Consider the following 25,428-nt stretch of genomic DNA (forward strand, 5'->3'; position numbering starts at 1 on the left):
AATATACAACCATAAAAATCAGGTCTAAAATACATGCGAACGGGTCCAAATCTCTGGGCGATGCCACATTATATGCCATGTTTCCTTCTACAGGAGCCCGTGAGGACGAAAGGCATTTACTGATTTGTAAGAAATGGTTACAAAACTTTCATCATTCTTAAATGTTGTTGTTTTACATATTTACCTCTTCACTTGTTGCCACTGACGAAAGGGAATCTCATGTGCTTGTTATTTTGCTAAAGTTTGCACTCCCCAAGGCTTTTTGATCCTAATGGGCGGGGCAGCAGTAGCTCAACAGGTTGAGCGGGTTGTCCAGTAATCGGAAGGTTGCAGGTTCGATCCCGGCTCCGGACAGAGAATTCTGCCTTGGACATTTAACCCACCTTGTCTGCTGGTGGTGGTCGGACGAACTGGTGGTGCCTGTGATCGGCAGCCTCGCCTGTCAGCGCGCCCCAGGGCAGCTGTGGCTGTAGCTCATCACCATCAGTGTGTGAATGTGTGTGTGAATGGATGAATGATACACTGTAGTGTAAAGCGCTTTGGAGTCCTTACTCTGAGAGGCGCTATACAAGTGCGGGTCATTTATCATCTTACTCCAACACAAAAATACTGTTTGCTTGCAACAATTAAGGTATTTACTGCCGCCTATTGCCAGGAAAAATGCACACTGTCACTTTAGCCTCCAATCTACCAGTCACCTAGCCTGGCAAGCCATCCCATAAATATGAATATACCAACAAAACAAAACACTTTTGCTTCTGCTGCGGCCGGTCTTGATTTCTAGGCTACCGTTCACCTTCAGTAAACCATAATGCCTTAAGGATGAAGACATAGTGTTACTACAGGTTTATTATAAAAGCAAGTAAGTAAAATAAGCAAGAGAGACTAAAGAAAATCCTCTACACTAATTAAGCATTGTTGTAACATCTAATCAGAACAAAGAACACAAAGCTTTCAGTCAAAACAATTTATGCATTAATAAACTGCAACAGAAAAATGGCAGCGTTCATCAGGAAGTTTCATCACATTCAGTGAAGCCCGTCTCACTGTGAAGTGATGCAAAAATAAAATGAGGAAATGTCTCACTGTGTACTTTGAAGGTGATTATGTTTGATTTAAAATAATTAACCGAATGTTGGATATAAAACATGGAGGTTCCTTTCATTCCCAACAGGATCCTTTAAGTGTCTCTGCTGTCCACAGAGCTCTCTCTCTGAAAAATACAGATAAATACATGAGAATGACTCAAAACTGCAGATTAACAAACATTTGTAAGAATTAAAGATCAGTGGGTGTGCTGTGAAAAAAGTTAAAACTACTAAAGAAATTTCAGGAACTCCAAGCTCAAAAATGCATCGCTGCTTATATCTAATGAGCTAAAGCGCATGCACACACAAAATACTTAAAACATTTTCATTGAAAACAAGTGTACTTACATTAACTGAGCTCATAGCTCAGGAGGTCTGCAGGCTGAATCATGTTTTCAAGATGCTTTATTTCCTTTGACTTCTGGTTAAAAGCCTGGAGCTAAAACAATGATAAAATGTTTAAAGCCTCTTATCAGAAAACTAAACATTAAAGTTAAAATATACTTTGTAAATGATGAAGTTGTAATGAAACAGCACCAAGTATTTTAGATTTCTATTAATAATAAACAGATTTGAAATGAAAAGTAATACTGGTTTGTCACAATTATATTTTATTAGCTTAACTTATTTTTTTTATAAGTTTACTCTATATGTATACAGTATATCATATACCGTATATGTATATACTCTGTTTATGTATACGCTGGAGCAGGAAGCATTTAAAAAGGTTTTTAAATTTTGGAACATTTTGTGCTTTTAGATTTGTATCATCCCCTTTATTTGCAAGGAAAGAAAATAAAGGAAAAAAAAAAAAGATTTTCACATAAAAAATACAGCTGTACTGAAGAAAAAAAAACTTTACCTGATCAACATGACCTTTTGGGGAGCCTAAGTCACTTCTGCACCATGGGTCCCCGGAAGAACGAAAAAACGAATGCAAGTCAACGGGGCTAAAAACGCAATTTTCTAATTCCACTTGTCCTGTGCCACGGAGTTCACATATGAGGTCCGTGAATTTTAAAGACACATTTTGATAACAAGAATGTGCTTATTTTCGAACGTGTGTGTGTGTGTGTGTGTGTGTGTGGGGGGGGGGGGCTGGAGATATTTTAGTTTTTGTGAGAAAATAAGTCCAGAACTACAAATACGCTTCATGAAAGTGATGTCATTGAACCAGACACAGAGAAAACTGAGGGAAAATGGCTGTAAGTTCAGCAAACTTCCCACAGGAGGAAAGAACCACCATAAATCTGGTCATTTGGTAAGTTGCAGATAGCGTTTTTAGACCCGTTGACTTGCATTCCTTTTTTCGTTCTTCCGGGGACCCATGATGCGTAAGTGACTTAGGCTCCCTATAGAATCGAGATTTTTTTTTCTAATTTAAAAAGGATCTGCAAATCTTTGTAGAAACTTAACATATGAGTTTTGCATATTTGCTTTGATAAAACCAAAATCCAATTACCATACTTGGATTTGATGGTTTTTCACAGAAAAATTACATTTTAGTCCATGATTGAAAAGAACCAACTCCAGGATAGCTTGTGTTTTTTTTAGGTTTTGTGGAAGCACCAGTCAGGGTTCTATTCACTAGAACTATATAAAAGCAAAAACATACTTTATAAAAGAAACAACTTTCACCAAACATTTTCTAGTTTAAATATATTTTGATACAGGTTTCTCATTTGTAGAAATCTTATCCACATTCAACACAAACACAAAAAAAAAACTAAAGCAGGGTCCATACTGGAGGCGTCAGCGGCGCTGCTTCAAATAGAATCCAGTCAGTCTATGGGGGAGATCCAAACTGGCCGCAACGCGGTCGTCAAGTGTGTCCCAGGAGCAGCAAGCCGCACTGCCAGAAATAGGGTTGGGTTCCATTTTTGCCGCGAGCCGCTTTTAGGACATCAAATTCCGCAGTTAACATAGGGCTAGACAGGATATCAGTTTCAGTGTTAAACGTCCAGTAATTTTCAAAATAAAAGACTACTACAGCAACGCGATTTCTTATCTATGTAGATTATGTCAAAACATGTGACCCAGCGGCTTATTTGCTCCCAGCATCTTTCCAAAAGTGCAACAATGTGTTTTCTAGGCTTTAAACCTGGCAGTGGAGAGGTACATTATATTTAAAATTAAACAGTAATATTAGGCATGATCTCCTTCTTTTTGTTTTAGTGGCAAATGGTGTAAACAAATCGTGACCTTTGAAGTCTTGAGGGATTTTTATCTCGCGAGAATGACAGAGGAGATGCCGCTCCGCGGCTGAACCTCCCTTGGTGTGGATTGTCCCACCACGAAGCATACAAGTAAATCGTCCCGCTGCCGCTGCGCTGATGCCTCCATTGTGGACCCAATGTAACACTTTACCAACCTTTTCCCTCAGCCTGGCCTTTATGTCCTCTTCTGTTAGTTTCTTCTCAACAGTTTGACTGACTACGAGACTCTGAGATGATTTAAGAAGGTCTCTTTCAGAACCAGGTTTCCACTGATTTTCGTCATTTCCCTTACTGGTTCTGACGACCGTCAGGTAACGTGAGGCGGACGCCTTGCTGCTTGACAACCGTCCCACCATCGTCCTCCTCGTTAGAGAGGTCTCGGTGCTGAGGACCATCAGGGGGTGAAATTCCTTGGTCTCCAAGGTGGTTAGGCATCGAGAGAACGAGGCCTCTCCACTCTGACCCTCACTAAAGGACAAGCCTGGATTCAGTGGTAAATTGGTGTCTCTAGGAGAACTATTAGGGTAAAGTCTCTCATCCATCGGAACAGACATGTCATGTTGTCTAGAGGACATTTGATCAGGACAAATATAAAAAAGATTCTTTGGATTGCTTCCGTTTTCCTCGTATGAGCAGTAGGGGTTTGTAACACTGCTGTGCGGGTCGTGGGGGTCAGAGCACTGCATGTATTGGGAAAAACTGTGACCTGCAGAGTGAGGAAATTTTAATAAAAGGTCTTCTTCATCTCCATGACTGTGTCTTTGTGCCTTGTTTCTACTTTCATGTTGATACTCGTCTTGTTCATGAGAGTGCCTGCGTTTGCGGTCATCTCCGTAGGAGGACGGCAGTTGCCTGTCCTGCTTTGTCCTGCTGTCTACCTTCTGATTATTTTCGGTCTTCTTACCGTACAGCCTCTCCTCGGTGCGTTCAGCTATCCTGCTCAGCTCCTCCACATCCAAATCCAAGCCCAGAGTTTCAAGAATACTACGCAGCTGTTTCTGCTTTTCATCTAACTTTGGGCTTTCTTCATCCTCTTTCTTTTTGTTCTTCTTCACAGACTGATGAGACTCTGACTGGCTACTGGAGTCCGAACTGCAGCCTCTCTTTGTTTTCTCTGCCTCCTTGGCAACAGATGAGGTTTTCTTTCTGCAAGGTGGACTGGCTTTAGGCTCTGCTTTATTGATCCTCTTGCAACTTGGATATGCAGATCCACTGTCTGACCTCTGTCTCGCACTCCTCCGAGCCTCACCCGACTTGGTTTTCACACAAGTGGCAGGAAAGTTTGTGAAGTCCTCTATGTCAACTTTAAAGAGACAATTGCAGGTTAGAGACTCCCAGAAAAATAATAGAAACTCGTTTAAATGTTTTTTACACATACATAAATTATTTAGGCTTTTAGAGTCATTTTTGTGACAAAGGTTTATTTTTTTTTGGCCAAACCAAGAGATGTCAGCTGAGGGAGTCCTGTTAGCTTAACCAAGAGAAAAATATGGATTCTAATGCCGGCGCTGACACAGAGGAAACTTTAAATGTTTATAATTCTACTTATGATGGACCAAAACCGTAACGTTGTGAGTTTGCTGCACGCCCCAGAGAGCAGAGACAAACCAGAGGGAGAAACCATCGGCCAAAGCAGAGAGATTAAGGAGAAGCAGCGGGGGAGCAGCAGGTGATTTAACGACGTTAGCTTAAACTCGTTTGCTAACATCACAATATAAAGATTACCATCATGTACCAGACAATTAAAATAGTATTGGTCAGTTAATATAATATTAATACTAATGAGTGTCTGTCAGCTGTCTCATACTCGTTAATATCCGTTCACGTAACGTAGTTTAGCGCTTAGAGAGAGGGAGAGACGCCTGTCATCGACCCAGAAATCAGTAAGCTAGTAGAGCTGATAGTTTTAAAAGCTGCACCCGATCCTTCCCTGGAGGTCCGTAGCAGTTCTGATCTGATTCCGACCCAGAAAGCTCGCTCGGCTGGCTCGCTGAGCTGAGAGACGCCTGTCGTTCGGTTTTGGAGCTTATGCGGGCTTCTGTGAGCTGGATCTGACCCAGACACCAGCGAGCCGGTATTTTTAAAAGCCGCGCATCCTCTCCTGGTGGTCCAGGCGGCAGTTCTAATCTGGTTCCGACTCAGAAACTAGCTGGCCCACTGAGCCGCGCGTCTCTTCTGGTGGTTGGTTCTGACCTGGTTCTGATGGTGATCTGAGCTCCAGGAATCCACATTTAATTTTTTAAACACCGCCACGGGTCTCTGGAGCCCAGCGCGGACCTCCCTGTCCCAGTACCGACCGATGTGGACTACAGAAGTCCGTCTTTTTAGCTGCACAAAACGCCTTCAGGCACAGAGATAGAGTTTCTCTAATCTGGAAACCCGGGGACTCGATGTGCAGACAGGCTGGAGTTGGTACAGCCTTCACAAACTATAGTTTATCAACATGAACACAATCCAAAACTAGTAAACACACGGACTGACTGGATAACATGACCTCTCTATCCTAAAACTACCCACTCTGCACACTGAGCTGAGGCAGCGCCTAGCTTCTAACTCCCTTTGGTTACGTCAGAGATTCAGATTTAGAAAAAAAGAGCCTTTTTAGAAGATCTGCTGAGAAAGGCCACTTTTTTACTAGAAAAACTTTGCCGTTATGTATTTTAAAACGAAATATCCACAATAAGCTTTTTAAATAGTATTTTTGGGACAGTGTTTTACATGAATTATAAAAACAATTTTACCTGCAATTTGCTCTTTAACAATCCTGCTGAGCAAATCAACATCAACCCCTTTGTTGAGCACGCTCAGGAAGCGCTTGAAACCCTTGTCAACATCGCTCTCCTTTGCTGTGGCTGCAGCATTCTCACTAGGAGACAACGGTGGGACATCAAGAACCTGCAAAACATCAGATGCACAAGTTTACTGTAACAGTTTAATTGTCCAAGGCCTTGTTCACACACATGCACGCATAGGGCTGCTCGATTATGGCAAAAATAATAATCACGATTATGGTGACTGAAATTGAGATCACGATTATTTAGGACGATTTTTCAATTTATGTTGATTTTATTTGTTTTTATTCAGTCATAAAATTGCTCAGGGCACAATCAGGACAAAAATAAACAAGATGATCACTAAAATAACTCCTGATTCCCAGTATAAAAAGACCAATATACTTATAGCTCATGGTTGATGACCCAAGGGCTATAGACCTTGGTTTAACTCATTTAAGTCTAACCAGTACAGACCCAAATACTAATATCTTGCAAATACTGACAACAAGAATTATACAGTGGCATTTATAACAAATAAATGCAAATAAATTGATGTTCACAAAATGCTGCATAATACGTATTTAGTCGTGTCAAGGTGCTGTAGGAGAGTGCACTAGCACTGTGTCCTCAGAGAGATTCGTTATTATTAATCAGCGTGAGAAACTTATTTCTACCTTATTTATAAACTATTTATTTACAAGTCCATCAGTTAATGTAATTGTCCCAACCACAGCTGCACCCCCCACCCCCCAACCTGGTCTCACAGCAATTGGGGCAAGCTGCACGTGTGTTTAGCGTGCCGCACGCGCACATTTAGCCGTTTTTAGTGGCTCAGGAGTCCGCAGGTGCGGTGTGTGTGTCACTCACTCTGGTTAATCCAACAAGGAGCCGGCTCCGAGAGCTGTCTTTAGCGACTGACACATCACTACATCATTCCCTTTCCTAATGTCCTGAAGAACGGTCCGCAGCGCAGGCGGAGTGTTTAGCTAACCTGCAGGAAATGTCGACGACAGTTATCCAGAAAGTAGCTAAGGGTTACCAGAGATGTTTCTGAGGTGTTCTCTAGGTACTTTTAGGATTAAAAAGTCAAGAAGGGGGTCTGAGAAGCTGTTAGAAATAGCGTCAAAGTCGCCAAGTTGGCAACACTGTGGAGGAGCGCTTCATTTGCAACTCAGGGCAGCGCAAGTGGGAGGAGCAAATAATCGGCTTGTTTTGTTTTTTATAATCGTTCAAAACTCAGATCGTAATCGTGATTAAAATTCGATTAATTGAGCAGCCCTATGCACGCACACACACGGCTTTCACTGCAACAGGAGCTATCAGCTCAGCAGCAGTAACAATAAATTCCTTTACTAACCATTCCATCTGTATGAGACTCAGCTGTTGATTCATTCACCATTAAAGCTGCTGTCACGACATTGTCATCGTGCAGCCAAACTCAGATGAAGTGAACTTTGTGTCCACTTCTGTTCTTTCAGCTCCTCCCGTTTTGTATAAAGTCCCATAACTCTGCTCCAGATCAGACTCCTTGATCACGGCCAGCTCCTCGTCACAAAATAAACTCACACTCGCAGGCGGAGCATCCAGTTCCCGCTATAATGCTCTGCCTGATATAAAATCTTTATAAGAGTTGTTATTAGCTTAAATCCGTACGGACACAGAGACTAAAGTGAAAGAGAAAGTAAGAGACGTGGGGTGAAAGTTAAATAGAAAAAATACAAGTGCTACAAGGAGTCGTTGAACTGAAAAAGCAACTGCTAGCCTGTATATTAGCCATCAGCACAGAAGCAGCTATTGTTGTAAAAGCAGGTAGAGACCTCCCATTAGTCTTCCTACCTGAACCACAAAACTGTAAGGTGCAGATTTCCCAGATCTCTCCATCAGTCAAATCACAGCCGTTGCGATTAGAAAATCTTATTTTGTCACACTGCAATTAATCGTTCAGCCTCTGTCCTGTGGTTAGCTGGGCTGGCATGCATGTTCTGGTCTCTGCAGTAACTTTTTTCTTCTTTTTTAGCTACACTAGCCAGCAGGATGTTCTCAATCCTTTATTGGTAATCAGTATAAAATATAAAGACTAATCTGTTTTTTAGGCTTTCTTACTTTATTTAGCTAGTGTGAGTCCATGTGAGGTGAGCTGAGTAAATCAACTAAAATACTGCTGAGGTGCTAAAAGCAAGCCAAATTACAAAGTATTCCTTTAATTTATCTATTTCCAGGTAACCAAAAATCAAAGTGCTGTACCATTTTGTTTTTGTTGGCTCCTGGTTTTTTGGTGAGAACCCCGAAGTTCTTGTAGCGTTCATTGGAGTCGTTTTCCTCTTTTGTGGGTGGAGTAACGTTCTGACTGGAAGGAGGCTGTGGAACATCAGAAATCTGAGAAACACCAGATATAGAAATAAGATTAACCAATTTATAAAACAAAATACATGTCTATTATTTTCACTTCTCCTACAAGCTTTTATTAAACCAGGATTCATTGGTGTCTCAGAGTGAGACGACAAAACTATGATCCTTGTAAGGAAATAGGAAAAAATAAAGGGGGAAAAGTGAGAAATGGGATTTTCACATTTAAAGACATAATTTTTGTTATGCATTACATTTTTTAAAACTTTGCCAGACCACTTTACTGAATAAAACTAAAGTGTTTTTATTCTCTAAAGGACCTGTAAATCTTCATAGAAACTAAATGTAACAAGAGTTTGCTATATTTGCATTAATAAAAGCTAAAACATTAATAACCTGGATTTTATGGGTTGTTTGCTTTCTACTTTGATTTAGAAAAATGTCAGTCCATCATTAGGAACAAGAACAGGATCTGGGATATCCAGCTGTTTTTTTTTTTTTAAATATTCACTGTAATTTGTTTTTTGTTTCATGAACAATACCTACACCAACTCAGGGGCCTAGTGGTAGAGCGTCCACCCTGAGACTGGGAGATTAGGGTTCGATTCCTGGTCGAGTCATACCAAAGACTTTGAAAAAATGGGACCCAATGGCTCCCTGCTTGACACTCAGCATTAAGGGGTTGGATTGGGGGGGTTAAACCACCAAATGGCTCCCAAGCGCAGCTGTGTCTGCAGCTCACCACTCCCCCAGGGGATGGGTCAAAAGCAGAGAACGAATTTCGCACACACATCAGAGTGTGTGACAACTAATGGGACTTTAACTTTGTATTTTAGTAAAAGTCATTGAGGGTTTGTGATTTTATTCACCATAAATAAAAGCAAGATGCTATACCGTGCTTTTGTTGGATCCCGATTTTTCGGTGAGAACACAGAGGAAGTTCTTGTGGCCTTCGTTGGAGTGGCTTCTCTCTTTCGTGGGTGAAGGAACATTCCGACTGGGAAGAGGCCGGTGAACATCAGAAACCTGAGAAACACCAGAGTCGTTTTATAAACTTTCCTTTTATAAACCTCTCATGTACAGGAGAGAGCTTCTGGAGGTGGAGCAGCGGCTCTACTCTAAATCCCTCTGTGATATCTGAGCTTCTCAGCTTCTAGCAGCCTGAGTCAGCGATGGGTGGGCGTGGCCAGTTCCAGCTTGTTTACTTAGTGACAGAGCCCTGAAGTGGCTCATTCTGGAAGGTACTGAAACTGTTCACTTAATTTGAGAGAGACTTGGTACAAAGAACTTTAAAAAGACTTAAAAAACTGTCATAATATGTTGCCTTTAATGAGCTGTAATGACAAGGATGTACCATTTCTAACAAGCTGGTATCAGCTCCTTTGTTCAGCATCTTGACGAAATGCTCAAAAACTCTTGTCTTGTCCTCTGGTGATGAATTAATCCTCTGGTGGAGCGGCAGCTGAAGGACATCAGGAATCTGATAAATGTTACGACAAAAGGTCAATAAAAAAAATCAGAAAGATAATAAAAAAGTCTAGTTGAACACATTTTATTTCTATGCAAACTTCTATTAATTAAGATTTTAATAAAATACCATGAAATAAACAGCTGGTTGTTTAAATCATCATTTTTTCTATAAATAAAAAAATGAAGGTACAGCTCCTGCAATCACACATTTGTTAGCAAACATAGACTGTTTTTGTTACACTGATCAGCGTAACATTATGTTGAATCAGGAGGATTTTACCAAAAGAAACTTGGATGGAAAACGTGTCAGAGGATTACAGAGATTTGTGTGACCAGAATGTGCATCAAGTAGTGCATTTTACCTCTGGGAGAAATGTCCACTTTAGAAAATTTTTAATCAATTAGATTTATTTTTTGCATCTCTAGTATCTAAAAAAAAAAGTTACACTTGTAATTTTTTTTTAACAGAAAACTTCACAGCACAGCAGTCGGGAGGTGATTGTTGACTTTGTGTTTATTAAAAACAAAATTACAAACCTCGTCCTTCTTTGGAGGTGGAATGAAAGGCGCACTGGATCTGTGCATCATCAGAGCCTTCACTCTGAGCTTCAGTGGATGGTGTTCCTGCTGCAACTGCTCTTTGCTCTGGTTAGATGATTTAGATCTCTCTTTCTGGAGCTGAGATTTAGAAGAAAAGGCATCAATGACAATTACCAAGAAAGCGTTTCTATGCTAACCTTACAATTGCTCTTAAACTTCTCTGAATACGCAACTACTCTGAAGTCAAATGTGATGCCACAACAAAATGTCTGGGCTAAAATCAAAACTCAACCCCACCCCAGACAGCTTGTGACTTTCTGAGCATAAGAAGAATATTGATCTTTGCATATTATAATTATAAGAACTCTGAAACAGCTGATTACCACTTGGTTTACCTTAGAAAAAAGGCTGAACGGACGTTGCAGCAAAATCTGTGTGACTCTGTTCCTTAGAGTTTCTCTTGGGCTCAAATCCAACTGCTGGTCATGAGAAACACTGGGTACAGCTAGATTATTTACACGCTGCAGAGTTTCAACAGCAAGGGTAGCTTTCTTATATAAAATCATGTCATGTAATTCTTGAAGCTCTTTCCTCTTTCTGGCCAACTCAGAGTCTAAGTCGAAACTATCCTGTGGTTCATTTAGGTCCTGACAGATGTGAGTGGGAGGACTGCTGTCACTCCACACAGGCTTGCTGCTATGAGGCTGAACAGCAGCAAACCTGGACTGACTCTGCCAGTCTCTGATCATCATCAGTGCATTCTCCACAGCCCTCTGCTGAGGAGTCGGCTCCGGGTTGGACTGCGATCTATGGACTGGATACATCCAGTCGTGTGGATTCATTGTCTAGATTCTTGAAGTTTAAAGCGCCGCGTCTCTAAGGAAATAAGAGGATAAAGCATGCATGTTAGAAATGGTGCAGATAAGTCCCTAATGTTAACTTAAACTCCTGTGGAAAAGAATACAAAAAGTATAAGCAAACTAAAAATATTTATGCAGCACAACGTGATTAAATATCATTGTGGGCAGAGTTCACTACTGGTTAATCTGTGGAAACAGTGACTAAATCGTGTTAGCACAAATGTTAGCATACCCACTTCTTCTGGACAAACGACTTGCAAAACGCCGCCGAAAAGCGTTTTCAGGCTACAAAATGTCGAAATCATAAAAATAAAGGCAAATAATATTCTGATTAATAAAAGCAAACAAATGAAATTGTATTTTTATATATAAAATGCAAAGGAATAGCAGAGCTAACTACGTAGCGGCTTTTGTCTGCTAAAAACAACCGTTCGCAGCGCCCCCTGTTGTTCGGAGTGCGAAGACTGCAATAATAAAATCCAAGCCTATTAAATATCAGGGTTTGCCGATTAAAACGAATACATAAATCATGGAAACACACGCACACATTTAACTTTAATTTTAAAAAAAGGGCATAATACAAAATAATGTCTCAACAGTGGGTTATTTCACAAGCAACATAGGATAAAACGGTTTCCAGTTATTTTTGTTGTATTATGTGAATTCTATTCAGTTAAACAAAGGTAGCAATCGAAAATGAACTGGCAGCTTGGTTCTGTGTAGTTACCATGCATAGATCTGAATTACTTAATTCTATAGTTAATATCAGAAATGTTATTTATACAACTAGCCTGGCCAGCCAGTCCCATGCTTCCATATGGGAAGTTCCGTATGTAGAATTAAACAGGGGACGAGTCTGGCAGGCCAGGCTACAGTTACGCAACACTAGAAATAAAATACAATTTTCAGGCCAAAATTTGAAATCCAACTTTGTAAATAGTTTGACTATGGTTATTTACTAGTTCTGTATCAGAACAACTAATAAAGTTCTATAAACAATGCTGCTGATAATAGTGTCAAACATACTGATGTGTTTGGCCTGTTGAGTTTCAAAACACTTCTCCACAGCCTTCACTTTTGTGAAAACAAGTTTTCATCAAACCTATTTTTTTTAAACTGGATCTCTAGTCTGAAAAATAACCAAGCTCAATGAAACCTCAGGTTACTAACACATGACATTGTACATAAGGCTCTTCCATGGTGCAAAGTGAAAGATGCAGTACCTTCTGACATGTCGTTAGACAGAAAACAACCATACTCGTGCATCTGGACCTGGGTGGGTGATGTAAACCTGGTGCAATAAAACAAGTAGGCTCCGCATTTGAACAACTGTCTTTATTATCATACATTTGAGATGTTAGAACAAAATCTTTTTGCGAAAACAGAAAACTTGACTGTCATGCTAGGATTCTTATAAATGACCTGCACATTTGAGGTTTCTACAAAAAGATGCAGTTTAACAACAAACAAATGTGAAAAACAAAGTCTGAATAAAAAAGAAAAACACAGTGTTTTGATTCCTCTCTGGACACGACACGGACTTTGTATGAAATGAGCATAGCTTTTGTTTTCCACCTTTCCACTCAGTCTTGGTTTATTTTTGCTGGTCCAGCCTTGATGTTCTCTGATGCGATGTCCCAAAGTGTCTTTACAAAGCTCCCATTAGTTTTTTCTGAGGGACCAACAACTGGCATTTGAAGCCAGCAACTTTTATTTTGATCTTTCATAAAACAAAAAGTTACAAATTCTAGTTCTAGTATAAAATACAGTTTTTTTTACATACAGAGAACATGACTGATTACTCATGTTTACTTAATAACATGCAAGCAGCGGGGTCTGGGTGGTATATTTGACCTCTGTGGTTTGGATGTTGTCGTCGTATTTTGGGCTTGCAGTAAATTTACATTTACTGGAGAAATAAAATTATGGTTTGGGGGGAGGAGGTGTCTAATTTGAGCAAAAACATGGGGGGAGATGTTAGGAGGTGAAGGCTGGTGGGGGAACAGAGGAGGTAAGTGAGGTGAGAAGATATGTGATCCAGTTGGGGGGGGGAAAGGAGGTGGAGCTGAAGGAGGCGGATATAGCAGCGGTAGGCAGCTGATAGGGGGATATGGCGGCATTGGTGGAGTAAGAGGTATAGGATTTGTAGAAGTAGGAGATGGAACGTTCCATCCAGCGGTCTGAGAGGTGGTTTTAATCTCCCCTCCACTCTGAAAAGAGCTACTGCTCATCATCTGGCTGTACTCAGCTGAACGCGGCAACTGACTCTGATCCACTTCCGTTAGACTCCTGGAAAAGCTGCACAAGTGTTGTTTTACAGAACAGTCCTGAGATGTCGGGGTGAAACTAGATCTGCTCGAGATCGGTGATCTGCTTCGATGTCTTGAACTAATTTCTTGCTTTGTTCCCTTTTCTCTATTTAACCGTTGCTCTTCTCCGTCCTTCCTGCCGTACAAACGCTCCTGGATTCGATGATTCATTTGGCCGAGCTCTTCCACTCCCAAATCGACACCAATTGCCTGTAAAACACTCTGCATCTGTTTGCATTTTTCCTCGTCTTCGGGCGTCAACGTGAACTTTTCCAGTGGGGGAGACTGGGACAAACCTTCCACAAAAGAACTTTGAGAAACAACTTCTGTAGAGGGCTGACTTACAATCTGGTTGAGAGCATCAACATTCACACCCATGTTGAGCACATTAAGAAATCGCTGGAAGCCTGTTGACGACTTACTCTCTGGGAATGAGGCATTCAGTGGGGTGGAGTCACTTCCAAACACCTGATGGGACACAGAAACCAGGTATTACAGTTTACAGTTTTTCTCAATTGCTAAAACACTAAAATCCATTGACTGAAGCAAGTTCTCAGTTGCTTGAACTCATTAAGATAACTGTTGAGCCTGTTGTCAAAACCTTAAACCATTTCACACAGTTTAGCAAGACTCTAAACGCATTCTCATTCTTAAAACACATTCTGCACTCTAATGTTCATGTCATCCATAACGGTAAACACAAGTGGCACATTTACCCATAACAAGAGCACAAATATCATTGATTGAACACAATCAGTCAAAATAGATTTCACTTGTTTCAAATGATGTGACAACCAATATAAGCAAGTTCAGAGAGCAAACAGGTTGTTGAAGGTGGGAATGAGAAAGTGTGACAATGGATAGAAGAATTCATGTGAGGACAAGGACGGGTGCGTAGGCGAGGTGGGGGGTGAGGAGGAGGGCAAGAAAGAGAAAGATGAAGAGAAAGAGCAAGACAAAGAGTGAAAATATCCAATGAAATTTGAGCAACAATTATAGACCATGTTGTTGTCCATGGGCTGACAATGAGGAAAGCAGGACTTAACCCCCAAATTCCATTACCTCCGCTCCGCCCCCGCCTTCCGCAGCCGCTCGCTTCTGAACTCAATTTTTACTGGTACCCGCTCTACAACAGCTCCGCTCCGGTGCGGAGACCTGAGGTGGGCAAACAAGCATGCGCAGGATTTTCGAGATCTTGCGATACAGTCCGAGCAATAAACGGGGAAGTTAGATCCAAACACCCGTTATGTGGGAGAAGCATCGAAATGAACTGTTTAATCTGCCCATCATTTGTGTTGAGAGATCAGCAATGTTTGGATCAACAAAGTGTGACTACTTTGATAGTGGAAACTGTATTTATGGCTTACTTTTGTGCATTTAAACTTCAGCCGCCATTGATAGTTGAAAGTTGTTAAACCTGTGCATATGAAACAAAAAACGCCTTTTTTTTATCGATTTATTGTGAAAAATGGAAGTTGTGCTTGCTCCTTTTCCTGTTGGGCGGTTGTGATTTCTGTCCATTTACTGCGGAGGTGCTCCGGCGTCCAGCAAAAATAGGATCGATTCTATTTTTGCCAGACGCCAGAACAGAGGGCGGCGCACTGCGCCGCACTGCCGGAGCACGGCCGCGGTACGGCCGCAGCAGTGGAATTGCTCTGACTGACTACAACTACAACGGGACCGATTTTGCTCCGGCGTTCGTGTCGGAGTGGAGCGGAGGTAGTGGAATTTGGGGGTAAGAGTGCAACCCAATTTGAGCCTCAGGAGGGAAAATATTGCATGTGATGTTGGTGAAGTGCTGTGGCCTGACCCAGCCCACAGACATGAAGAGGCCCATTGAACATGTTTAGTCCTTTGATGTTTTTAATTTCATGTCATTTTTTCCCACTGTCATTGTACACTGTAGCACAATGGACTGCAGGCGGTATATGGTACAACAAACAAATAGTATGGCCCTGAACATTGTGCTTTTTATTTCTTGGTGTATTATTTACTGACTGCTTGATGGTGTATGTCATTTTGTGTAATTTGTTTATGGTTTGAGAGTAGTGTTTGATTTTGAGCACAGCTAAAACTGTTATGAGGCGAAAGTTTGATTTTGCAAGAGGAATGAGAGGTTTTGTAAATCGTGCTTGAAGCTGAGGTTTTGTGTTCAATGTTTTGAGAAAAGGGAGCAAGGTTTCAGGAATTGTGCTTTAGCAATTGAGAAAAACTGTAAGGTGGACGGACACTGTGCGACTTTTTCCACTCGTAGCACTCAGCTTCAGCTCAAACTGAACGACTTCCTCGCAAAGCAAATCTCACGAGTCGTGTGCTCACACTGTAAGACCCAGTTCTCAGAAGCAACCTGACTGCTCACACTACATCTGGTGGCAACACGTTGGACCTAAAAATATGCTAAAAATAGCAGTTTTTACACAACAGGCTGGACTTTTTTGTGTTGTTACTGATGTCTTGAATCTGCACCGAAAGGCCTTGAGTGTCTGTTAGTGCTTGTTTGTATCTTCTTAAACTTTTGCTTTGCACTATCTTTCATTGGGAAAGAGAAGGAAACTCATCTTTGGGTAATCCTGTTGTCTAGTAGCTCCGGTTTGGGCCAACTGAAAACAATAAGTGCAATAAGGGGCTGTGAACGAGCCGTTTCTCCCCTCCCTGAAAATACTCATCAGGTGCTCTAGGTCTCAACCATTGCAATCAGCTGCTGCATGAACACCTGTTTCCAACTAGTAGCACAGCATAAGTTTGGTGGCATAACTGAAGCATCAGCCCTTGTGTCTCAGCCTCTCCGGGGTAAAGACATACGTGTCTACCTGCGCGTGTCCACAGAGCAGGTACACAGAGCAAACAAACTCAACCCACACGCTGCTCCATCGACACCTTGCAAAATGTGCCATTATCCTATACCTGTGATCACTGACTTCAGAGTAAGGTCACACACAGCAAACCGCTTTCGCAACCTTCAAAACCTCCACTCGCTAAAACCAACTCCCCCCAAAGATACCCACCTGTCTGTGGGACTTTGGAACTGCCAATCAGCTGTAAACAAAGCAGACTTCATTACCGCATATGCAAGCCACCTGTCACTCGATGCACTGGCTCTCACTGAGACCTGGACCAAACCATGTGATAATGCTACCCCATCTCCTCTCTCAATTAACCACACTTTCTCCCACACTTCTCGTGCATCTGGCCGAGGTGGTGGAACGGGCATGTTAATTTCCAATAAATGGATATACAGTCAGTTGCTACCCATCACTAAATACAACTCCTTTGAATACGATGCCATCCAGGTAACTGTACCGAAAAAAAATATTTTTGGTTGTCATATATCGCCAACCAGGTCAACTCAGAGACTTTCTTGATGAACTCGACACCCTGCTCTCCTCCATTCCTGAGCACGAATGTCCCACAATGGTCCTTGGAGACATGAATATTCACCTGGACAATCCCAGCTCATCAGGCTTCCTGTCACTAATGTCATCATTTGATCTAAAACTAGTACAACGTCCTCCAACTCACAAAGCTGGAAAAGCATTTGACCTCATTTTCACCAAAAACTGTGCCATAGACACAATCTCTGTCACACCGCTGCATCTTTCCGATCATTACTTCATCCATTTCAGCACGGCTCTACAAGGGAGGTCCACTGCTTCCTCCCCAATGGTCTCATTCTGCCGCAACCTCCGCAATCTGGCACCCAACCACTTCTCTCTTGTTGCCTCCACTCTTCCATCTCTCAGCACATTCTCTGCTTATGAAGTGAATGATGCCACTGAGTCACGCTGCTCCACACTCTGCTCTTGTCTCAACAACTTGAGCCCTTTAGCCACTAGACCTGCTAGATCCTCTCAGTCGCTTGGCTAAATGATACCCTCCACTCGCTACGCACCAATCTTAGAGCTGCGGAATGGAAATGGTGCAAAATGAAAGATCCTGGAGATCAATTGAAATTTCATGAATTACTGTCCTCATTCTCTGCCAGCATCACTGATGCAAAGAAAGCTTTCTACACTGACAAAATTCTCAGCTCTGACTCTCAGAAACTATTTTCGACATTCAAAACTCTGCTCAACCCTCCGTCTCCACCTCCTACCAACAATCTATCAGCTGACACCTTTGCCTCATTCTTCACTGACAAAGTGGCAGCTATAAGCAAACAGTTTACTCAACTGGCCACTCCTGAACATTCGCTACCACAAACTCCTTCTAGCCCAACCATTCTACTGCTTCATTTTTCTCTTTTTCACCTCTCACTGAGAACTGTGTGTCCAAGCTTCTCACGTGCAGCCACCCTACTACATGCCCACTCGACCCCATTCCAACTAAGCTGCTCCAAGCTATTGCTCCTACAGTAGCCGCAGCAGTCACACATGTGATCAACGCTTCACTGACATCTGGTACATTTCTCACCTCTCTCAAGCATGCTCAGGTTAAACCGCTGCTAAAAAACCCATCTCTTCCTCCAAATCATGTGGAGAACTACCGACCTATCTCTCTCCTCCCTCTTCTGACCAAAATCATTGTAAGGGTGGCTTTCAAGCAGATCACAGAATACCTCTCACAAAACTGTCTGCTTGACCCTTACCAATCTGGGTTCAAAACTGAAACTGCTCTGTTGGCAGTGACGGAATCCTTAAAAGAAGCTAGAGCGACAGGCAAATCCTCCGTGCTTATCCCGCTCGACTTATCACTGCATTTGACACTGTCAACCATGGCTTCCTTTTGTCCACTCTCTCTAGCATGGGCCTCACAGAGAAAGCACACGCCTGGTTTGAATCGTACCTCACAAGACGATCATTCAGTATATCTTGGCTTGGACAATCCTCTACCGTGCACCATCTTGCCACAAAAGTCCCCCAGGGCTCTGTACTAGGACCTCTTCTCTTTGACATATACACCACCTCACTGGGTGAGATCATTCGATTACATGGCTTCTCCTACCACTGCTATGCAGACGACACCCAGCTCTATCTGTCATTTCCACCGGATGACCACACTGTCTCGGCACGAATATCAAACGGTCTCTCTGACATATCAAAATGGATGAAATCCCACCATCTCCAACTCAACCTCTCTAAAATTGAACTACTTGTCATCCCAGCAAAACCATCCATACAGCACAATATCTCAATCCAAAATTACTCCTTCAAAGGCAGTTCGAAATCTGGGTGTTGTGATTGATGAACACTTGACCTTTAACGATCATGTTGCCTCTGTTGCTCGTTCATGCCGCTTTGCGCTGTATAACATACGAAAGATCAGGCCATGCCTAACACAACATGCCATCCAGCTCCTGGTGCAATCTACTGTCATCTCCCACCTCGACTTCTGCAATGCCCTTCTAACTGGTCTTCCAGCCTGTACTGTGAGACCTCTTCAAATGGTCCAGAATGCAGCGGCGCGTCTGGTCTTCAATCAGCCAAAAAGAGCACGTCACCCCTCTGTTCATTGAGCTTCACTGGCTACCGCCAGCTGCATGCATAAAATTCAAATAGCTAACACTAGCATACAAAGTCCGAGATGGTACGGCTCCCATCTACCTGAATCCTCTTGCAAAGGCTTACGTCTCGGCCCAGCCGCTCCGGTCATCACAGGATCATCAGCTAATAGTGCCTACACCACGCTCAGGATAATCCAGACTCTTCTCATGCATCGTTCCACAAATGTGGAATGACCTACCAAGCACTACAAGAACAGGGGCTTCCTTTTCGACTTTCAAGAAACTCCCGAAGACCCTGCTCTTCAGAGAGCATCTTCTAAACTAGCACCCTCCCTGCACCCGTCCCCCCACTCCTTGTTCCCTCCTCTCCATGATTCGTCATGCTGCCTCACTGCCACCTACGACAGACTGGAAATTGTTTGTTGTTGTTGTTGTTTTTGTTATTGCTGTTGTTAGCCTCAAGGGCAACATGCCGATTATAACTTGTAAGTCGCTTTGGACAAAAGCGTCTGCTAAATACATAAACATAAACATGTCTGTTGTCCTTTGGGAGTGCTGCAGGAGGACACACAGGGATTTATGGGGTTGGATGAGAAAAACGAAAGAAAGTAATCAGTGTTTTGTGATGATTTTTATTTGACATGAATATGACAAACACACTTTCTTGACAATCCTTGCCATTATGTGTGTAAAAAAAAAAGTGTAGCAATAAAAACAAACAATGTGTGTTACTAAGGAAATTGCTGGCAAGCAGTGTTGACGCATGATTGTGCATGCGCCGTGAGCGGTTTGGCCCTCATGAGGGACGAGCCAAATTTCAAACACGCCAGAAGTACATGCGAGCTCACGATTGCTGATCAGTAGCTGGTCACGTGGTGTTAGTCGCCTCTCATAACCCCCTGTATACTACAATGCTCAGCGCAAAACTTGCCCCGATTTTGTGGATTCTCACCCGAGCGGAAAATCGGCTCAAAAAAGTGAAAAGTTCGCACAGTGTACACCTGGCTTCAGTGGATCTGTTCCAGGACAATTCGGGATTTTAGTTTAAGAGATAAGCTGTATATTTAGGACTAAGATAACCTATTTAATTTAAAGGTTTTGAACATGTATTTATCAATACTGGTGCACCACTCCAGTAACTAGAAGTGAGCCACATCACAGCTGAGCTTCAGACAGCAGAACTTGGCTATTTCCTGATATTTGGACATCTGGCCTCCGATTGGATAACAGCAACATGACACTACCACTGAATTGCAACGTTGATGTTTTATCTTTACAATTAACACAAGCCTGAAGGAGTTCTGCTGTGTGGTGGAGTTGTTAATGCTAACAGCTAGCTTCTACTAGACGAGACGTTCTCTGCCGTGTCCTGGACGCCTTCCCTGTTGCAAGTCAAGATGGGTGAGTCCATGAATGTTTAAGGCACACTTGGCAGTTTTGCTTGCTTTTAGCACCCACTAGTGTCCATAATTAATTCACTGGTTAAACTGAAAATGAAACCTTTGTCCTAGAGGTGCGTTTGTCTTTTTAACACCTTAATTTAACAGCAAAAATGTCTCCCCAGACATAAATAGAGTCTACAGGAGTGGTTCATCACTAAATTAAACAAATAAACTGTGCTCAGGATCTAAAACATAGAGGAAACATGCTGGAACAAGACTGCAGCGCCAGGTCCCAACAGAGCAGCCAGCCACTCTGAAGTTGCAGTACTCTGTCCACAGATGGCGTTAGGGTCTGAGTGACATTTCATTAACCTTGTAAAAGGTCATTTTAGAACATACCGGCTCAAAAAAATAATTTAAAAATATTAAATAGTTGCATAGTATGGCTTTAAGCTCCTCCTTGAACAGTCACCTTATCGTGGTGGAGGAGTTTGAGTGCCCTAATGATCTTAGGAGCTATGTTGTCTGGGGCACTTTGTGCCCCTGGTAGGGTCTCCCATGACAAATTGGTCTTAGGTGAAGGGTGAGACAAAGAACGGTTCAGAGGATCTTTCATGGATTTACAATCAAAGAGTCGGAGTACCCGGCCCGGAGGGTTACCGGGGTCCCACCCTGGAGCCAGACCTGGGGTTGGGGCCAGTGAGCGAGCGCCTGGTGGCCGGGCTGTCGCCCATGGGGCCCGGACAGGCCCAGCCCGAACCGGATACACGGGCTCATCCAACTGTGGACCCACCACCTGCAGGAGGAACATGAAGGGTCCGGTGCAGTGTGGATCGGGTGGGAGACCGAGGCGGGAGCCTTGGCGGTCCGATCCCCGGACAAGGAAACTGGTTTTTGGGACATGGAACGTCACCTCACTGGCGGGGAAGGAGCAGGAGCTTGTGGCAGCGGTTGAGCGGTACCGGCTACATATAGTCGGACTCACCTTGACACATAGCATTGGCTCTGGAGCCCAAGTCCTTTAGAGGGGTTGGACACTCTCTTTTGCTGGAGTTGCTCCAGGTGAGAGGCGGAGGGCTGGGATTGGCTTTTTGTTAGCCCCAAGACTCTGCCTGTGTGTTGGGGTTTACCCCAGGGGACGAGAGGGTAGCTTCCCTGCGCCTTCAGGTCTGGAAACAGGTCCTGACTGTTGTTTGTGCTTATATGGCCAAATATCAGTTCAGAGTACCCACCCTTTTTGGAGTCCCTGGGACGAGTGCTAGATAGTGCTCCATCAAGGGACTCCATTGTCCTGCTGGGGGACTTCAATGCTCACGTGGGAAATGACAGCTTGACCTGGAGGGGTGTGACTGAGAGGAACAGCCCGCCTGATCTGAACTCGAGTGGTGTTTTGTTATTGGACTTCTGTGCAAGCCGCAGTTTGGCCATAACGAACACCATATTCGAACATAAGGATGCCCATCGGTACACTTGGTACCAGGGCAGCCTAGGTCACAGGTCGATGATAGACTTGTAGTTATATCATCTGACCTGCGGCCGTATGTTTTGGACTACCGAGTGAAGAGAGAAGCGGAGCTGTCAACTGATCACCACCTGGTGGTGAGTTGGATCAGATGGCAGGGGAAGATGCCACATAGACCTGGCAGACCCAAACGCATAGTGAGGGTCTGCTGGGAACACCTGGCAGAAGAACCTGTCAAGACAGTCTTCAACTCCCACCTCCGGCAGAGCTTTAACTGCGTCCCGAGAGCAGTGGGGGACATCGACTCCGAGTGGGCCTTGTTCCACTCTGCGATTGTTGAGGCTGCTGTTGCTAGCTGTGGTCGCAAGGTGCCAGTCGTGGTGGCATCAGAGGTTCGGGGAGTCGTCAGGCTGAAAAAGGAGGCCTACAGGGCGTGGCTGGTCTGTGGGTCTCCAGAGGCAGCAGACAGGTGCCGGATAGCCAAGCCGGGTGCAGCAGTGGCAGTTGCCGAGGCAAAATCTCAGGCGTGGGAGGAGTTTGGCGAGGCCATGGCGAAAGACTATCAATCCGCTCCAAAGAGGTTCTGGCAAACTGTCAGGCGCCTCAGGAGAGGAAGGCAGCAACTCGCTCACACTGTTTACAGTGGGGATGGGGAGCTGCTGACATCAACTGGGGCTATAGTCGGACGGTGGAAGGAATACTTTGAGAAGCTCCTCAATCCCACCTACGCGCATTCCGAGGAGGAACCAGAGCCGGGAGACCTGGGGATGGACTGTCCAATCTCAGGGGCAGAAGTTGCTGAGGTAGTCAAACAACTACACAGCGGCGGAGCCCCGGGGGCGGATGAGATTCATCCTGGGTATCTCAAGGCTATGGATGTTGTAGGGCTGTCGTGGTTGACACGTCTCTGCAACATTGCGTGGTCATCGGGGGCAGTTCCTGTGGAGTGGCAGACCGGGTGGTGGTCCCCATCTTTTAGAAGGGTGACCTGAGGGTGTGTTCCAACTATGGGGGATCACACTCCTCAGCCTCCCTGGAAAGGTCTACTCCAAGGTACTGGAAAGGAGGGTCCGATCGATAGTTGAATCTCAGATTGAGGAGGAGCAATGTGGTTTTCGTCCTGGCCGTGGAACTGTAGACCAGCTCTATACCCTTGCAAGGGTGATGGAAGGGGCATGGGAGTTTGCCCAACCAATCCACATGTGTTTTGTGAATTTGGAGAAGGCTTATGACCGTGTCCCCAGGGGCACCCTGTGGGGGACGCTCCAGGAGTATGGGGTGGGTGGCTTTCTGTTAAGGGCCATTCAATCCCTTTACCAGAGGACCGTGAGTTTGGTCCGCATAGCCGGTAGTAAGTCGGACCTGTTCCCGGTGAGGGTTGGACTCCGCCAGGGCTGCCCTTTGTCACCGGTTCTGTTCATTACATTTATGGACAGAATTTCTAGGCGCAGCCATGGTGTGGAGTGTGTCGAGTTTGGTGGCAGGAGAATCTCGTCTCTGCTTTTTGCAGATGACGTGGTCCTCCTAGCTTCATCCAGCTCTGACCTTCAGCTCTTGCTGGGTAGGTTCGCGGCCGAGTGTGAAGCGGCTGGGATGAGGATCAGCACCTCCAAATCTGAGACCATGGTTCCCGACCGGAAAAGGGTGGCTTGCCAACCCAGGTCGGGAGAGAGGTCCTACCTCAAGTGGAGGAGTTTAAGTATCTCGGGATCTTGTTCACGAGTGAGGGTAGGAGGGATTGGGAGATCGACAGGCGGATTGGTTCGGCGTCTGCAGTGATGCGGACGCTGAGCCAATCTGTCGTGGTGAAGAGGGAGCTGAGCCAGAAAGCCAGGCTCTCGATTTACCGGTCGATCTACGTCCCAATCCTCACCTATGGTCATGAGCTTTGGGTAAGGACAGAAAGAACGAGATCGCGGATACAAGCGGCCGAAATGAGTTTCCTCCGTAGGGTGGCCGCGCTCAGCCTTAGGAGCTCGGACATTCGTGAGGGACTCGGGAATAGAATCGCCGCTCCTCCGGGTCGAAAGGAGTCAGCTGAGGTGGTTTGGGCTTCTGGTCAGGATGCCTCCTGGACGCCTCCCTGGGGAGGCGTTTCGGGAAATGTCCTGCCGGCAGGAGGCCCCCGGGTCGACCTAGGACACGTTGGAGAGATTACATCTCCAATCTGGTCCGGGAACGCCTCGGGATCCTGCCGGAGGTGGCCGGGGAGAGGACGGTCTGGAGCTCCCTAGTTGGGATGCTGCCCCCGCGACCCAGACCCGGATAAGCGGAGGAAGACGACGAGACAACGACAGCGGCTTTCAGTGACAGTGTGACATTGATCCTTCAGACTTTTATCCTAGAGTCTATTTTCTATCAGAAGCTAATGCGGAATTTAGGTATCAGAGACTATTTTCATGTTCAGCCTGCATAAAAAGCTCAAGAGTGGCCCATTAAAATCAGAAATAGGATTTAAAAAATGTTTTTCAGTGCTCCATAGAAAACAATATAGAAGTATAGGACGATATAGAACAAATGCATATTGATAAAAATCACTCGTATCCATCAATAATTAATTTTATTTTTGAGAAACATAATTCCCCCCTCCCCCACTTACCCATAATGCTTACTGTGTATGTGTCTACATAGAAACTACTATTGTATATAGGGTCTTGTCTCATTTTATCTTTTATTTTTGTATTCTTGGTCACTTTTATACTCCTTTACCATCAGTCCTGAGCTGTGGTAATGCACAGATTTTCCCACTGTGGGATCAATGCAGTCTTATGACAGGAAATGACTTTATACCATCTTGTTTTTACTCATCTCCTCACTTCTCTGTAGCGCTGTTTATTTCTTTCCTCCTCCCTGCAAACAGTCAACGTCGCATGGATGTGCAGATCACGTCTATATTGAGTCTATCCGTCCGTCCAGACCACGTCTCAATATAGAACTTTTAAAATAATTTGTAAAAAAGTGATTCAGAATCACTTTTGGCTCCTCAAACAAGCAACAAGCTTTAAAACCGTTTCAGTTTCCAGCTGAATGAATCAAAGAAATCCAAACTGTGACAAAATATTTACCAACTTTGATAAATCTATGAACACAACACACAGTTTATGACTCAGTGAAATAAAAACAACATGAAGGTTGAACCAGAGGATAAAAAGAACTCAGAGATAAAGAACATATAATTAGTTGTGTTTATGTGTAGATATGTAGAAAATAAAACACAGCATCTATTAACCAACCCACCTCTTTACTGGATATGTCCGACGGAACCCGTGTTCCTTCTTGACGATAATCTTCATGATAATCATACGAGGGGGGGTTGTCCATCCTCTCTCTATCGACATAAGTCTGTTTGATATGTAGATATTTAATTAACAGTTTATTAAAATTCAACATTAAACAGTTATTAACCTGATGCAAAACACTGAAATGTGTGACTAACCTTTATAAAGTGATCTGGTGAACGAGTCCTCTCCCGAGGATGTTCCTGTCTCCTTTTGCCATCAGAACGCTTTAAAACGTTTCTGTCGCTTAAATCTTCCTGTCG

General features: G+C 43.8%; 1 protein-coding gene across 4 annotated transcripts; it reads right to left on the minus strand.

The window, feature by feature from the left end:
* Positions 1–952: 952 nt before the first annotated feature.
* Positions 953–25,428, minus strand: LOC107397046 (uncharacterized protein DDB_G0284459). Of its 4 annotated transcripts, none has more exons than XM_070550031.1 (11): positions 25,324–25,428; positions 25,125–25,229; positions 14,026–14,071; positions 10,432–10,572; positions 9,779–9,904; positions 9,319–9,450; positions 8,323–8,454; positions 6,046–6,199; positions 3,460–4,607; positions 1,437–1,527; positions 953–1,213 (listed from the first exon to the last, which is right to left on the minus strand). In XM_070550031.1, the coding sequence occupies exons 3-10, from the start codon at positions 14,041–14,043 to the stop codon at positions 1,438–1,440; spliced, it is 1,941 nt and encodes a 646-aa protein (XP_070406132.1). In that variant the 5' UTR covers positions 14,044–14,071; positions 25,125–25,229; positions 25,324–25,428; the 3' UTR covers positions 953–1,213; position 1,437. The 4 variants fall into 4 exon arrangements, with proteins under 4 accessions (XP_070406132.1, XP_015832399.1, XP_015832397.1 ...); XM_015976913.3 differs by lacking the exon at positions 25,324–25,428 and adding an exon at positions 10,830–11,310 and having other exon boundaries at positions 25,125–25,201; XM_015976911.3 differs by lacking the exons at positions 14,026–14,071; positions 25,125–25,229; positions 25,324–25,428 and adding exons at positions 10,830–11,310; positions 11,527–11,723.

The sequence above is a fragment of the Nothobranchius furzeri genome, chromosome 4 (genome assembly GCF_043380555.1).
Source record: "Nothobranchius furzeri strain GRZ-AD chromosome 4, NfurGRZ-RIMD1, whole genome shotgun sequence".
NCBI classification, from domain to species: Eukaryota; Metazoa; Chordata; class Actinopteri; order Cyprinodontiformes; family Nothobranchiidae; genus Nothobranchius; species Nothobranchius furzeri.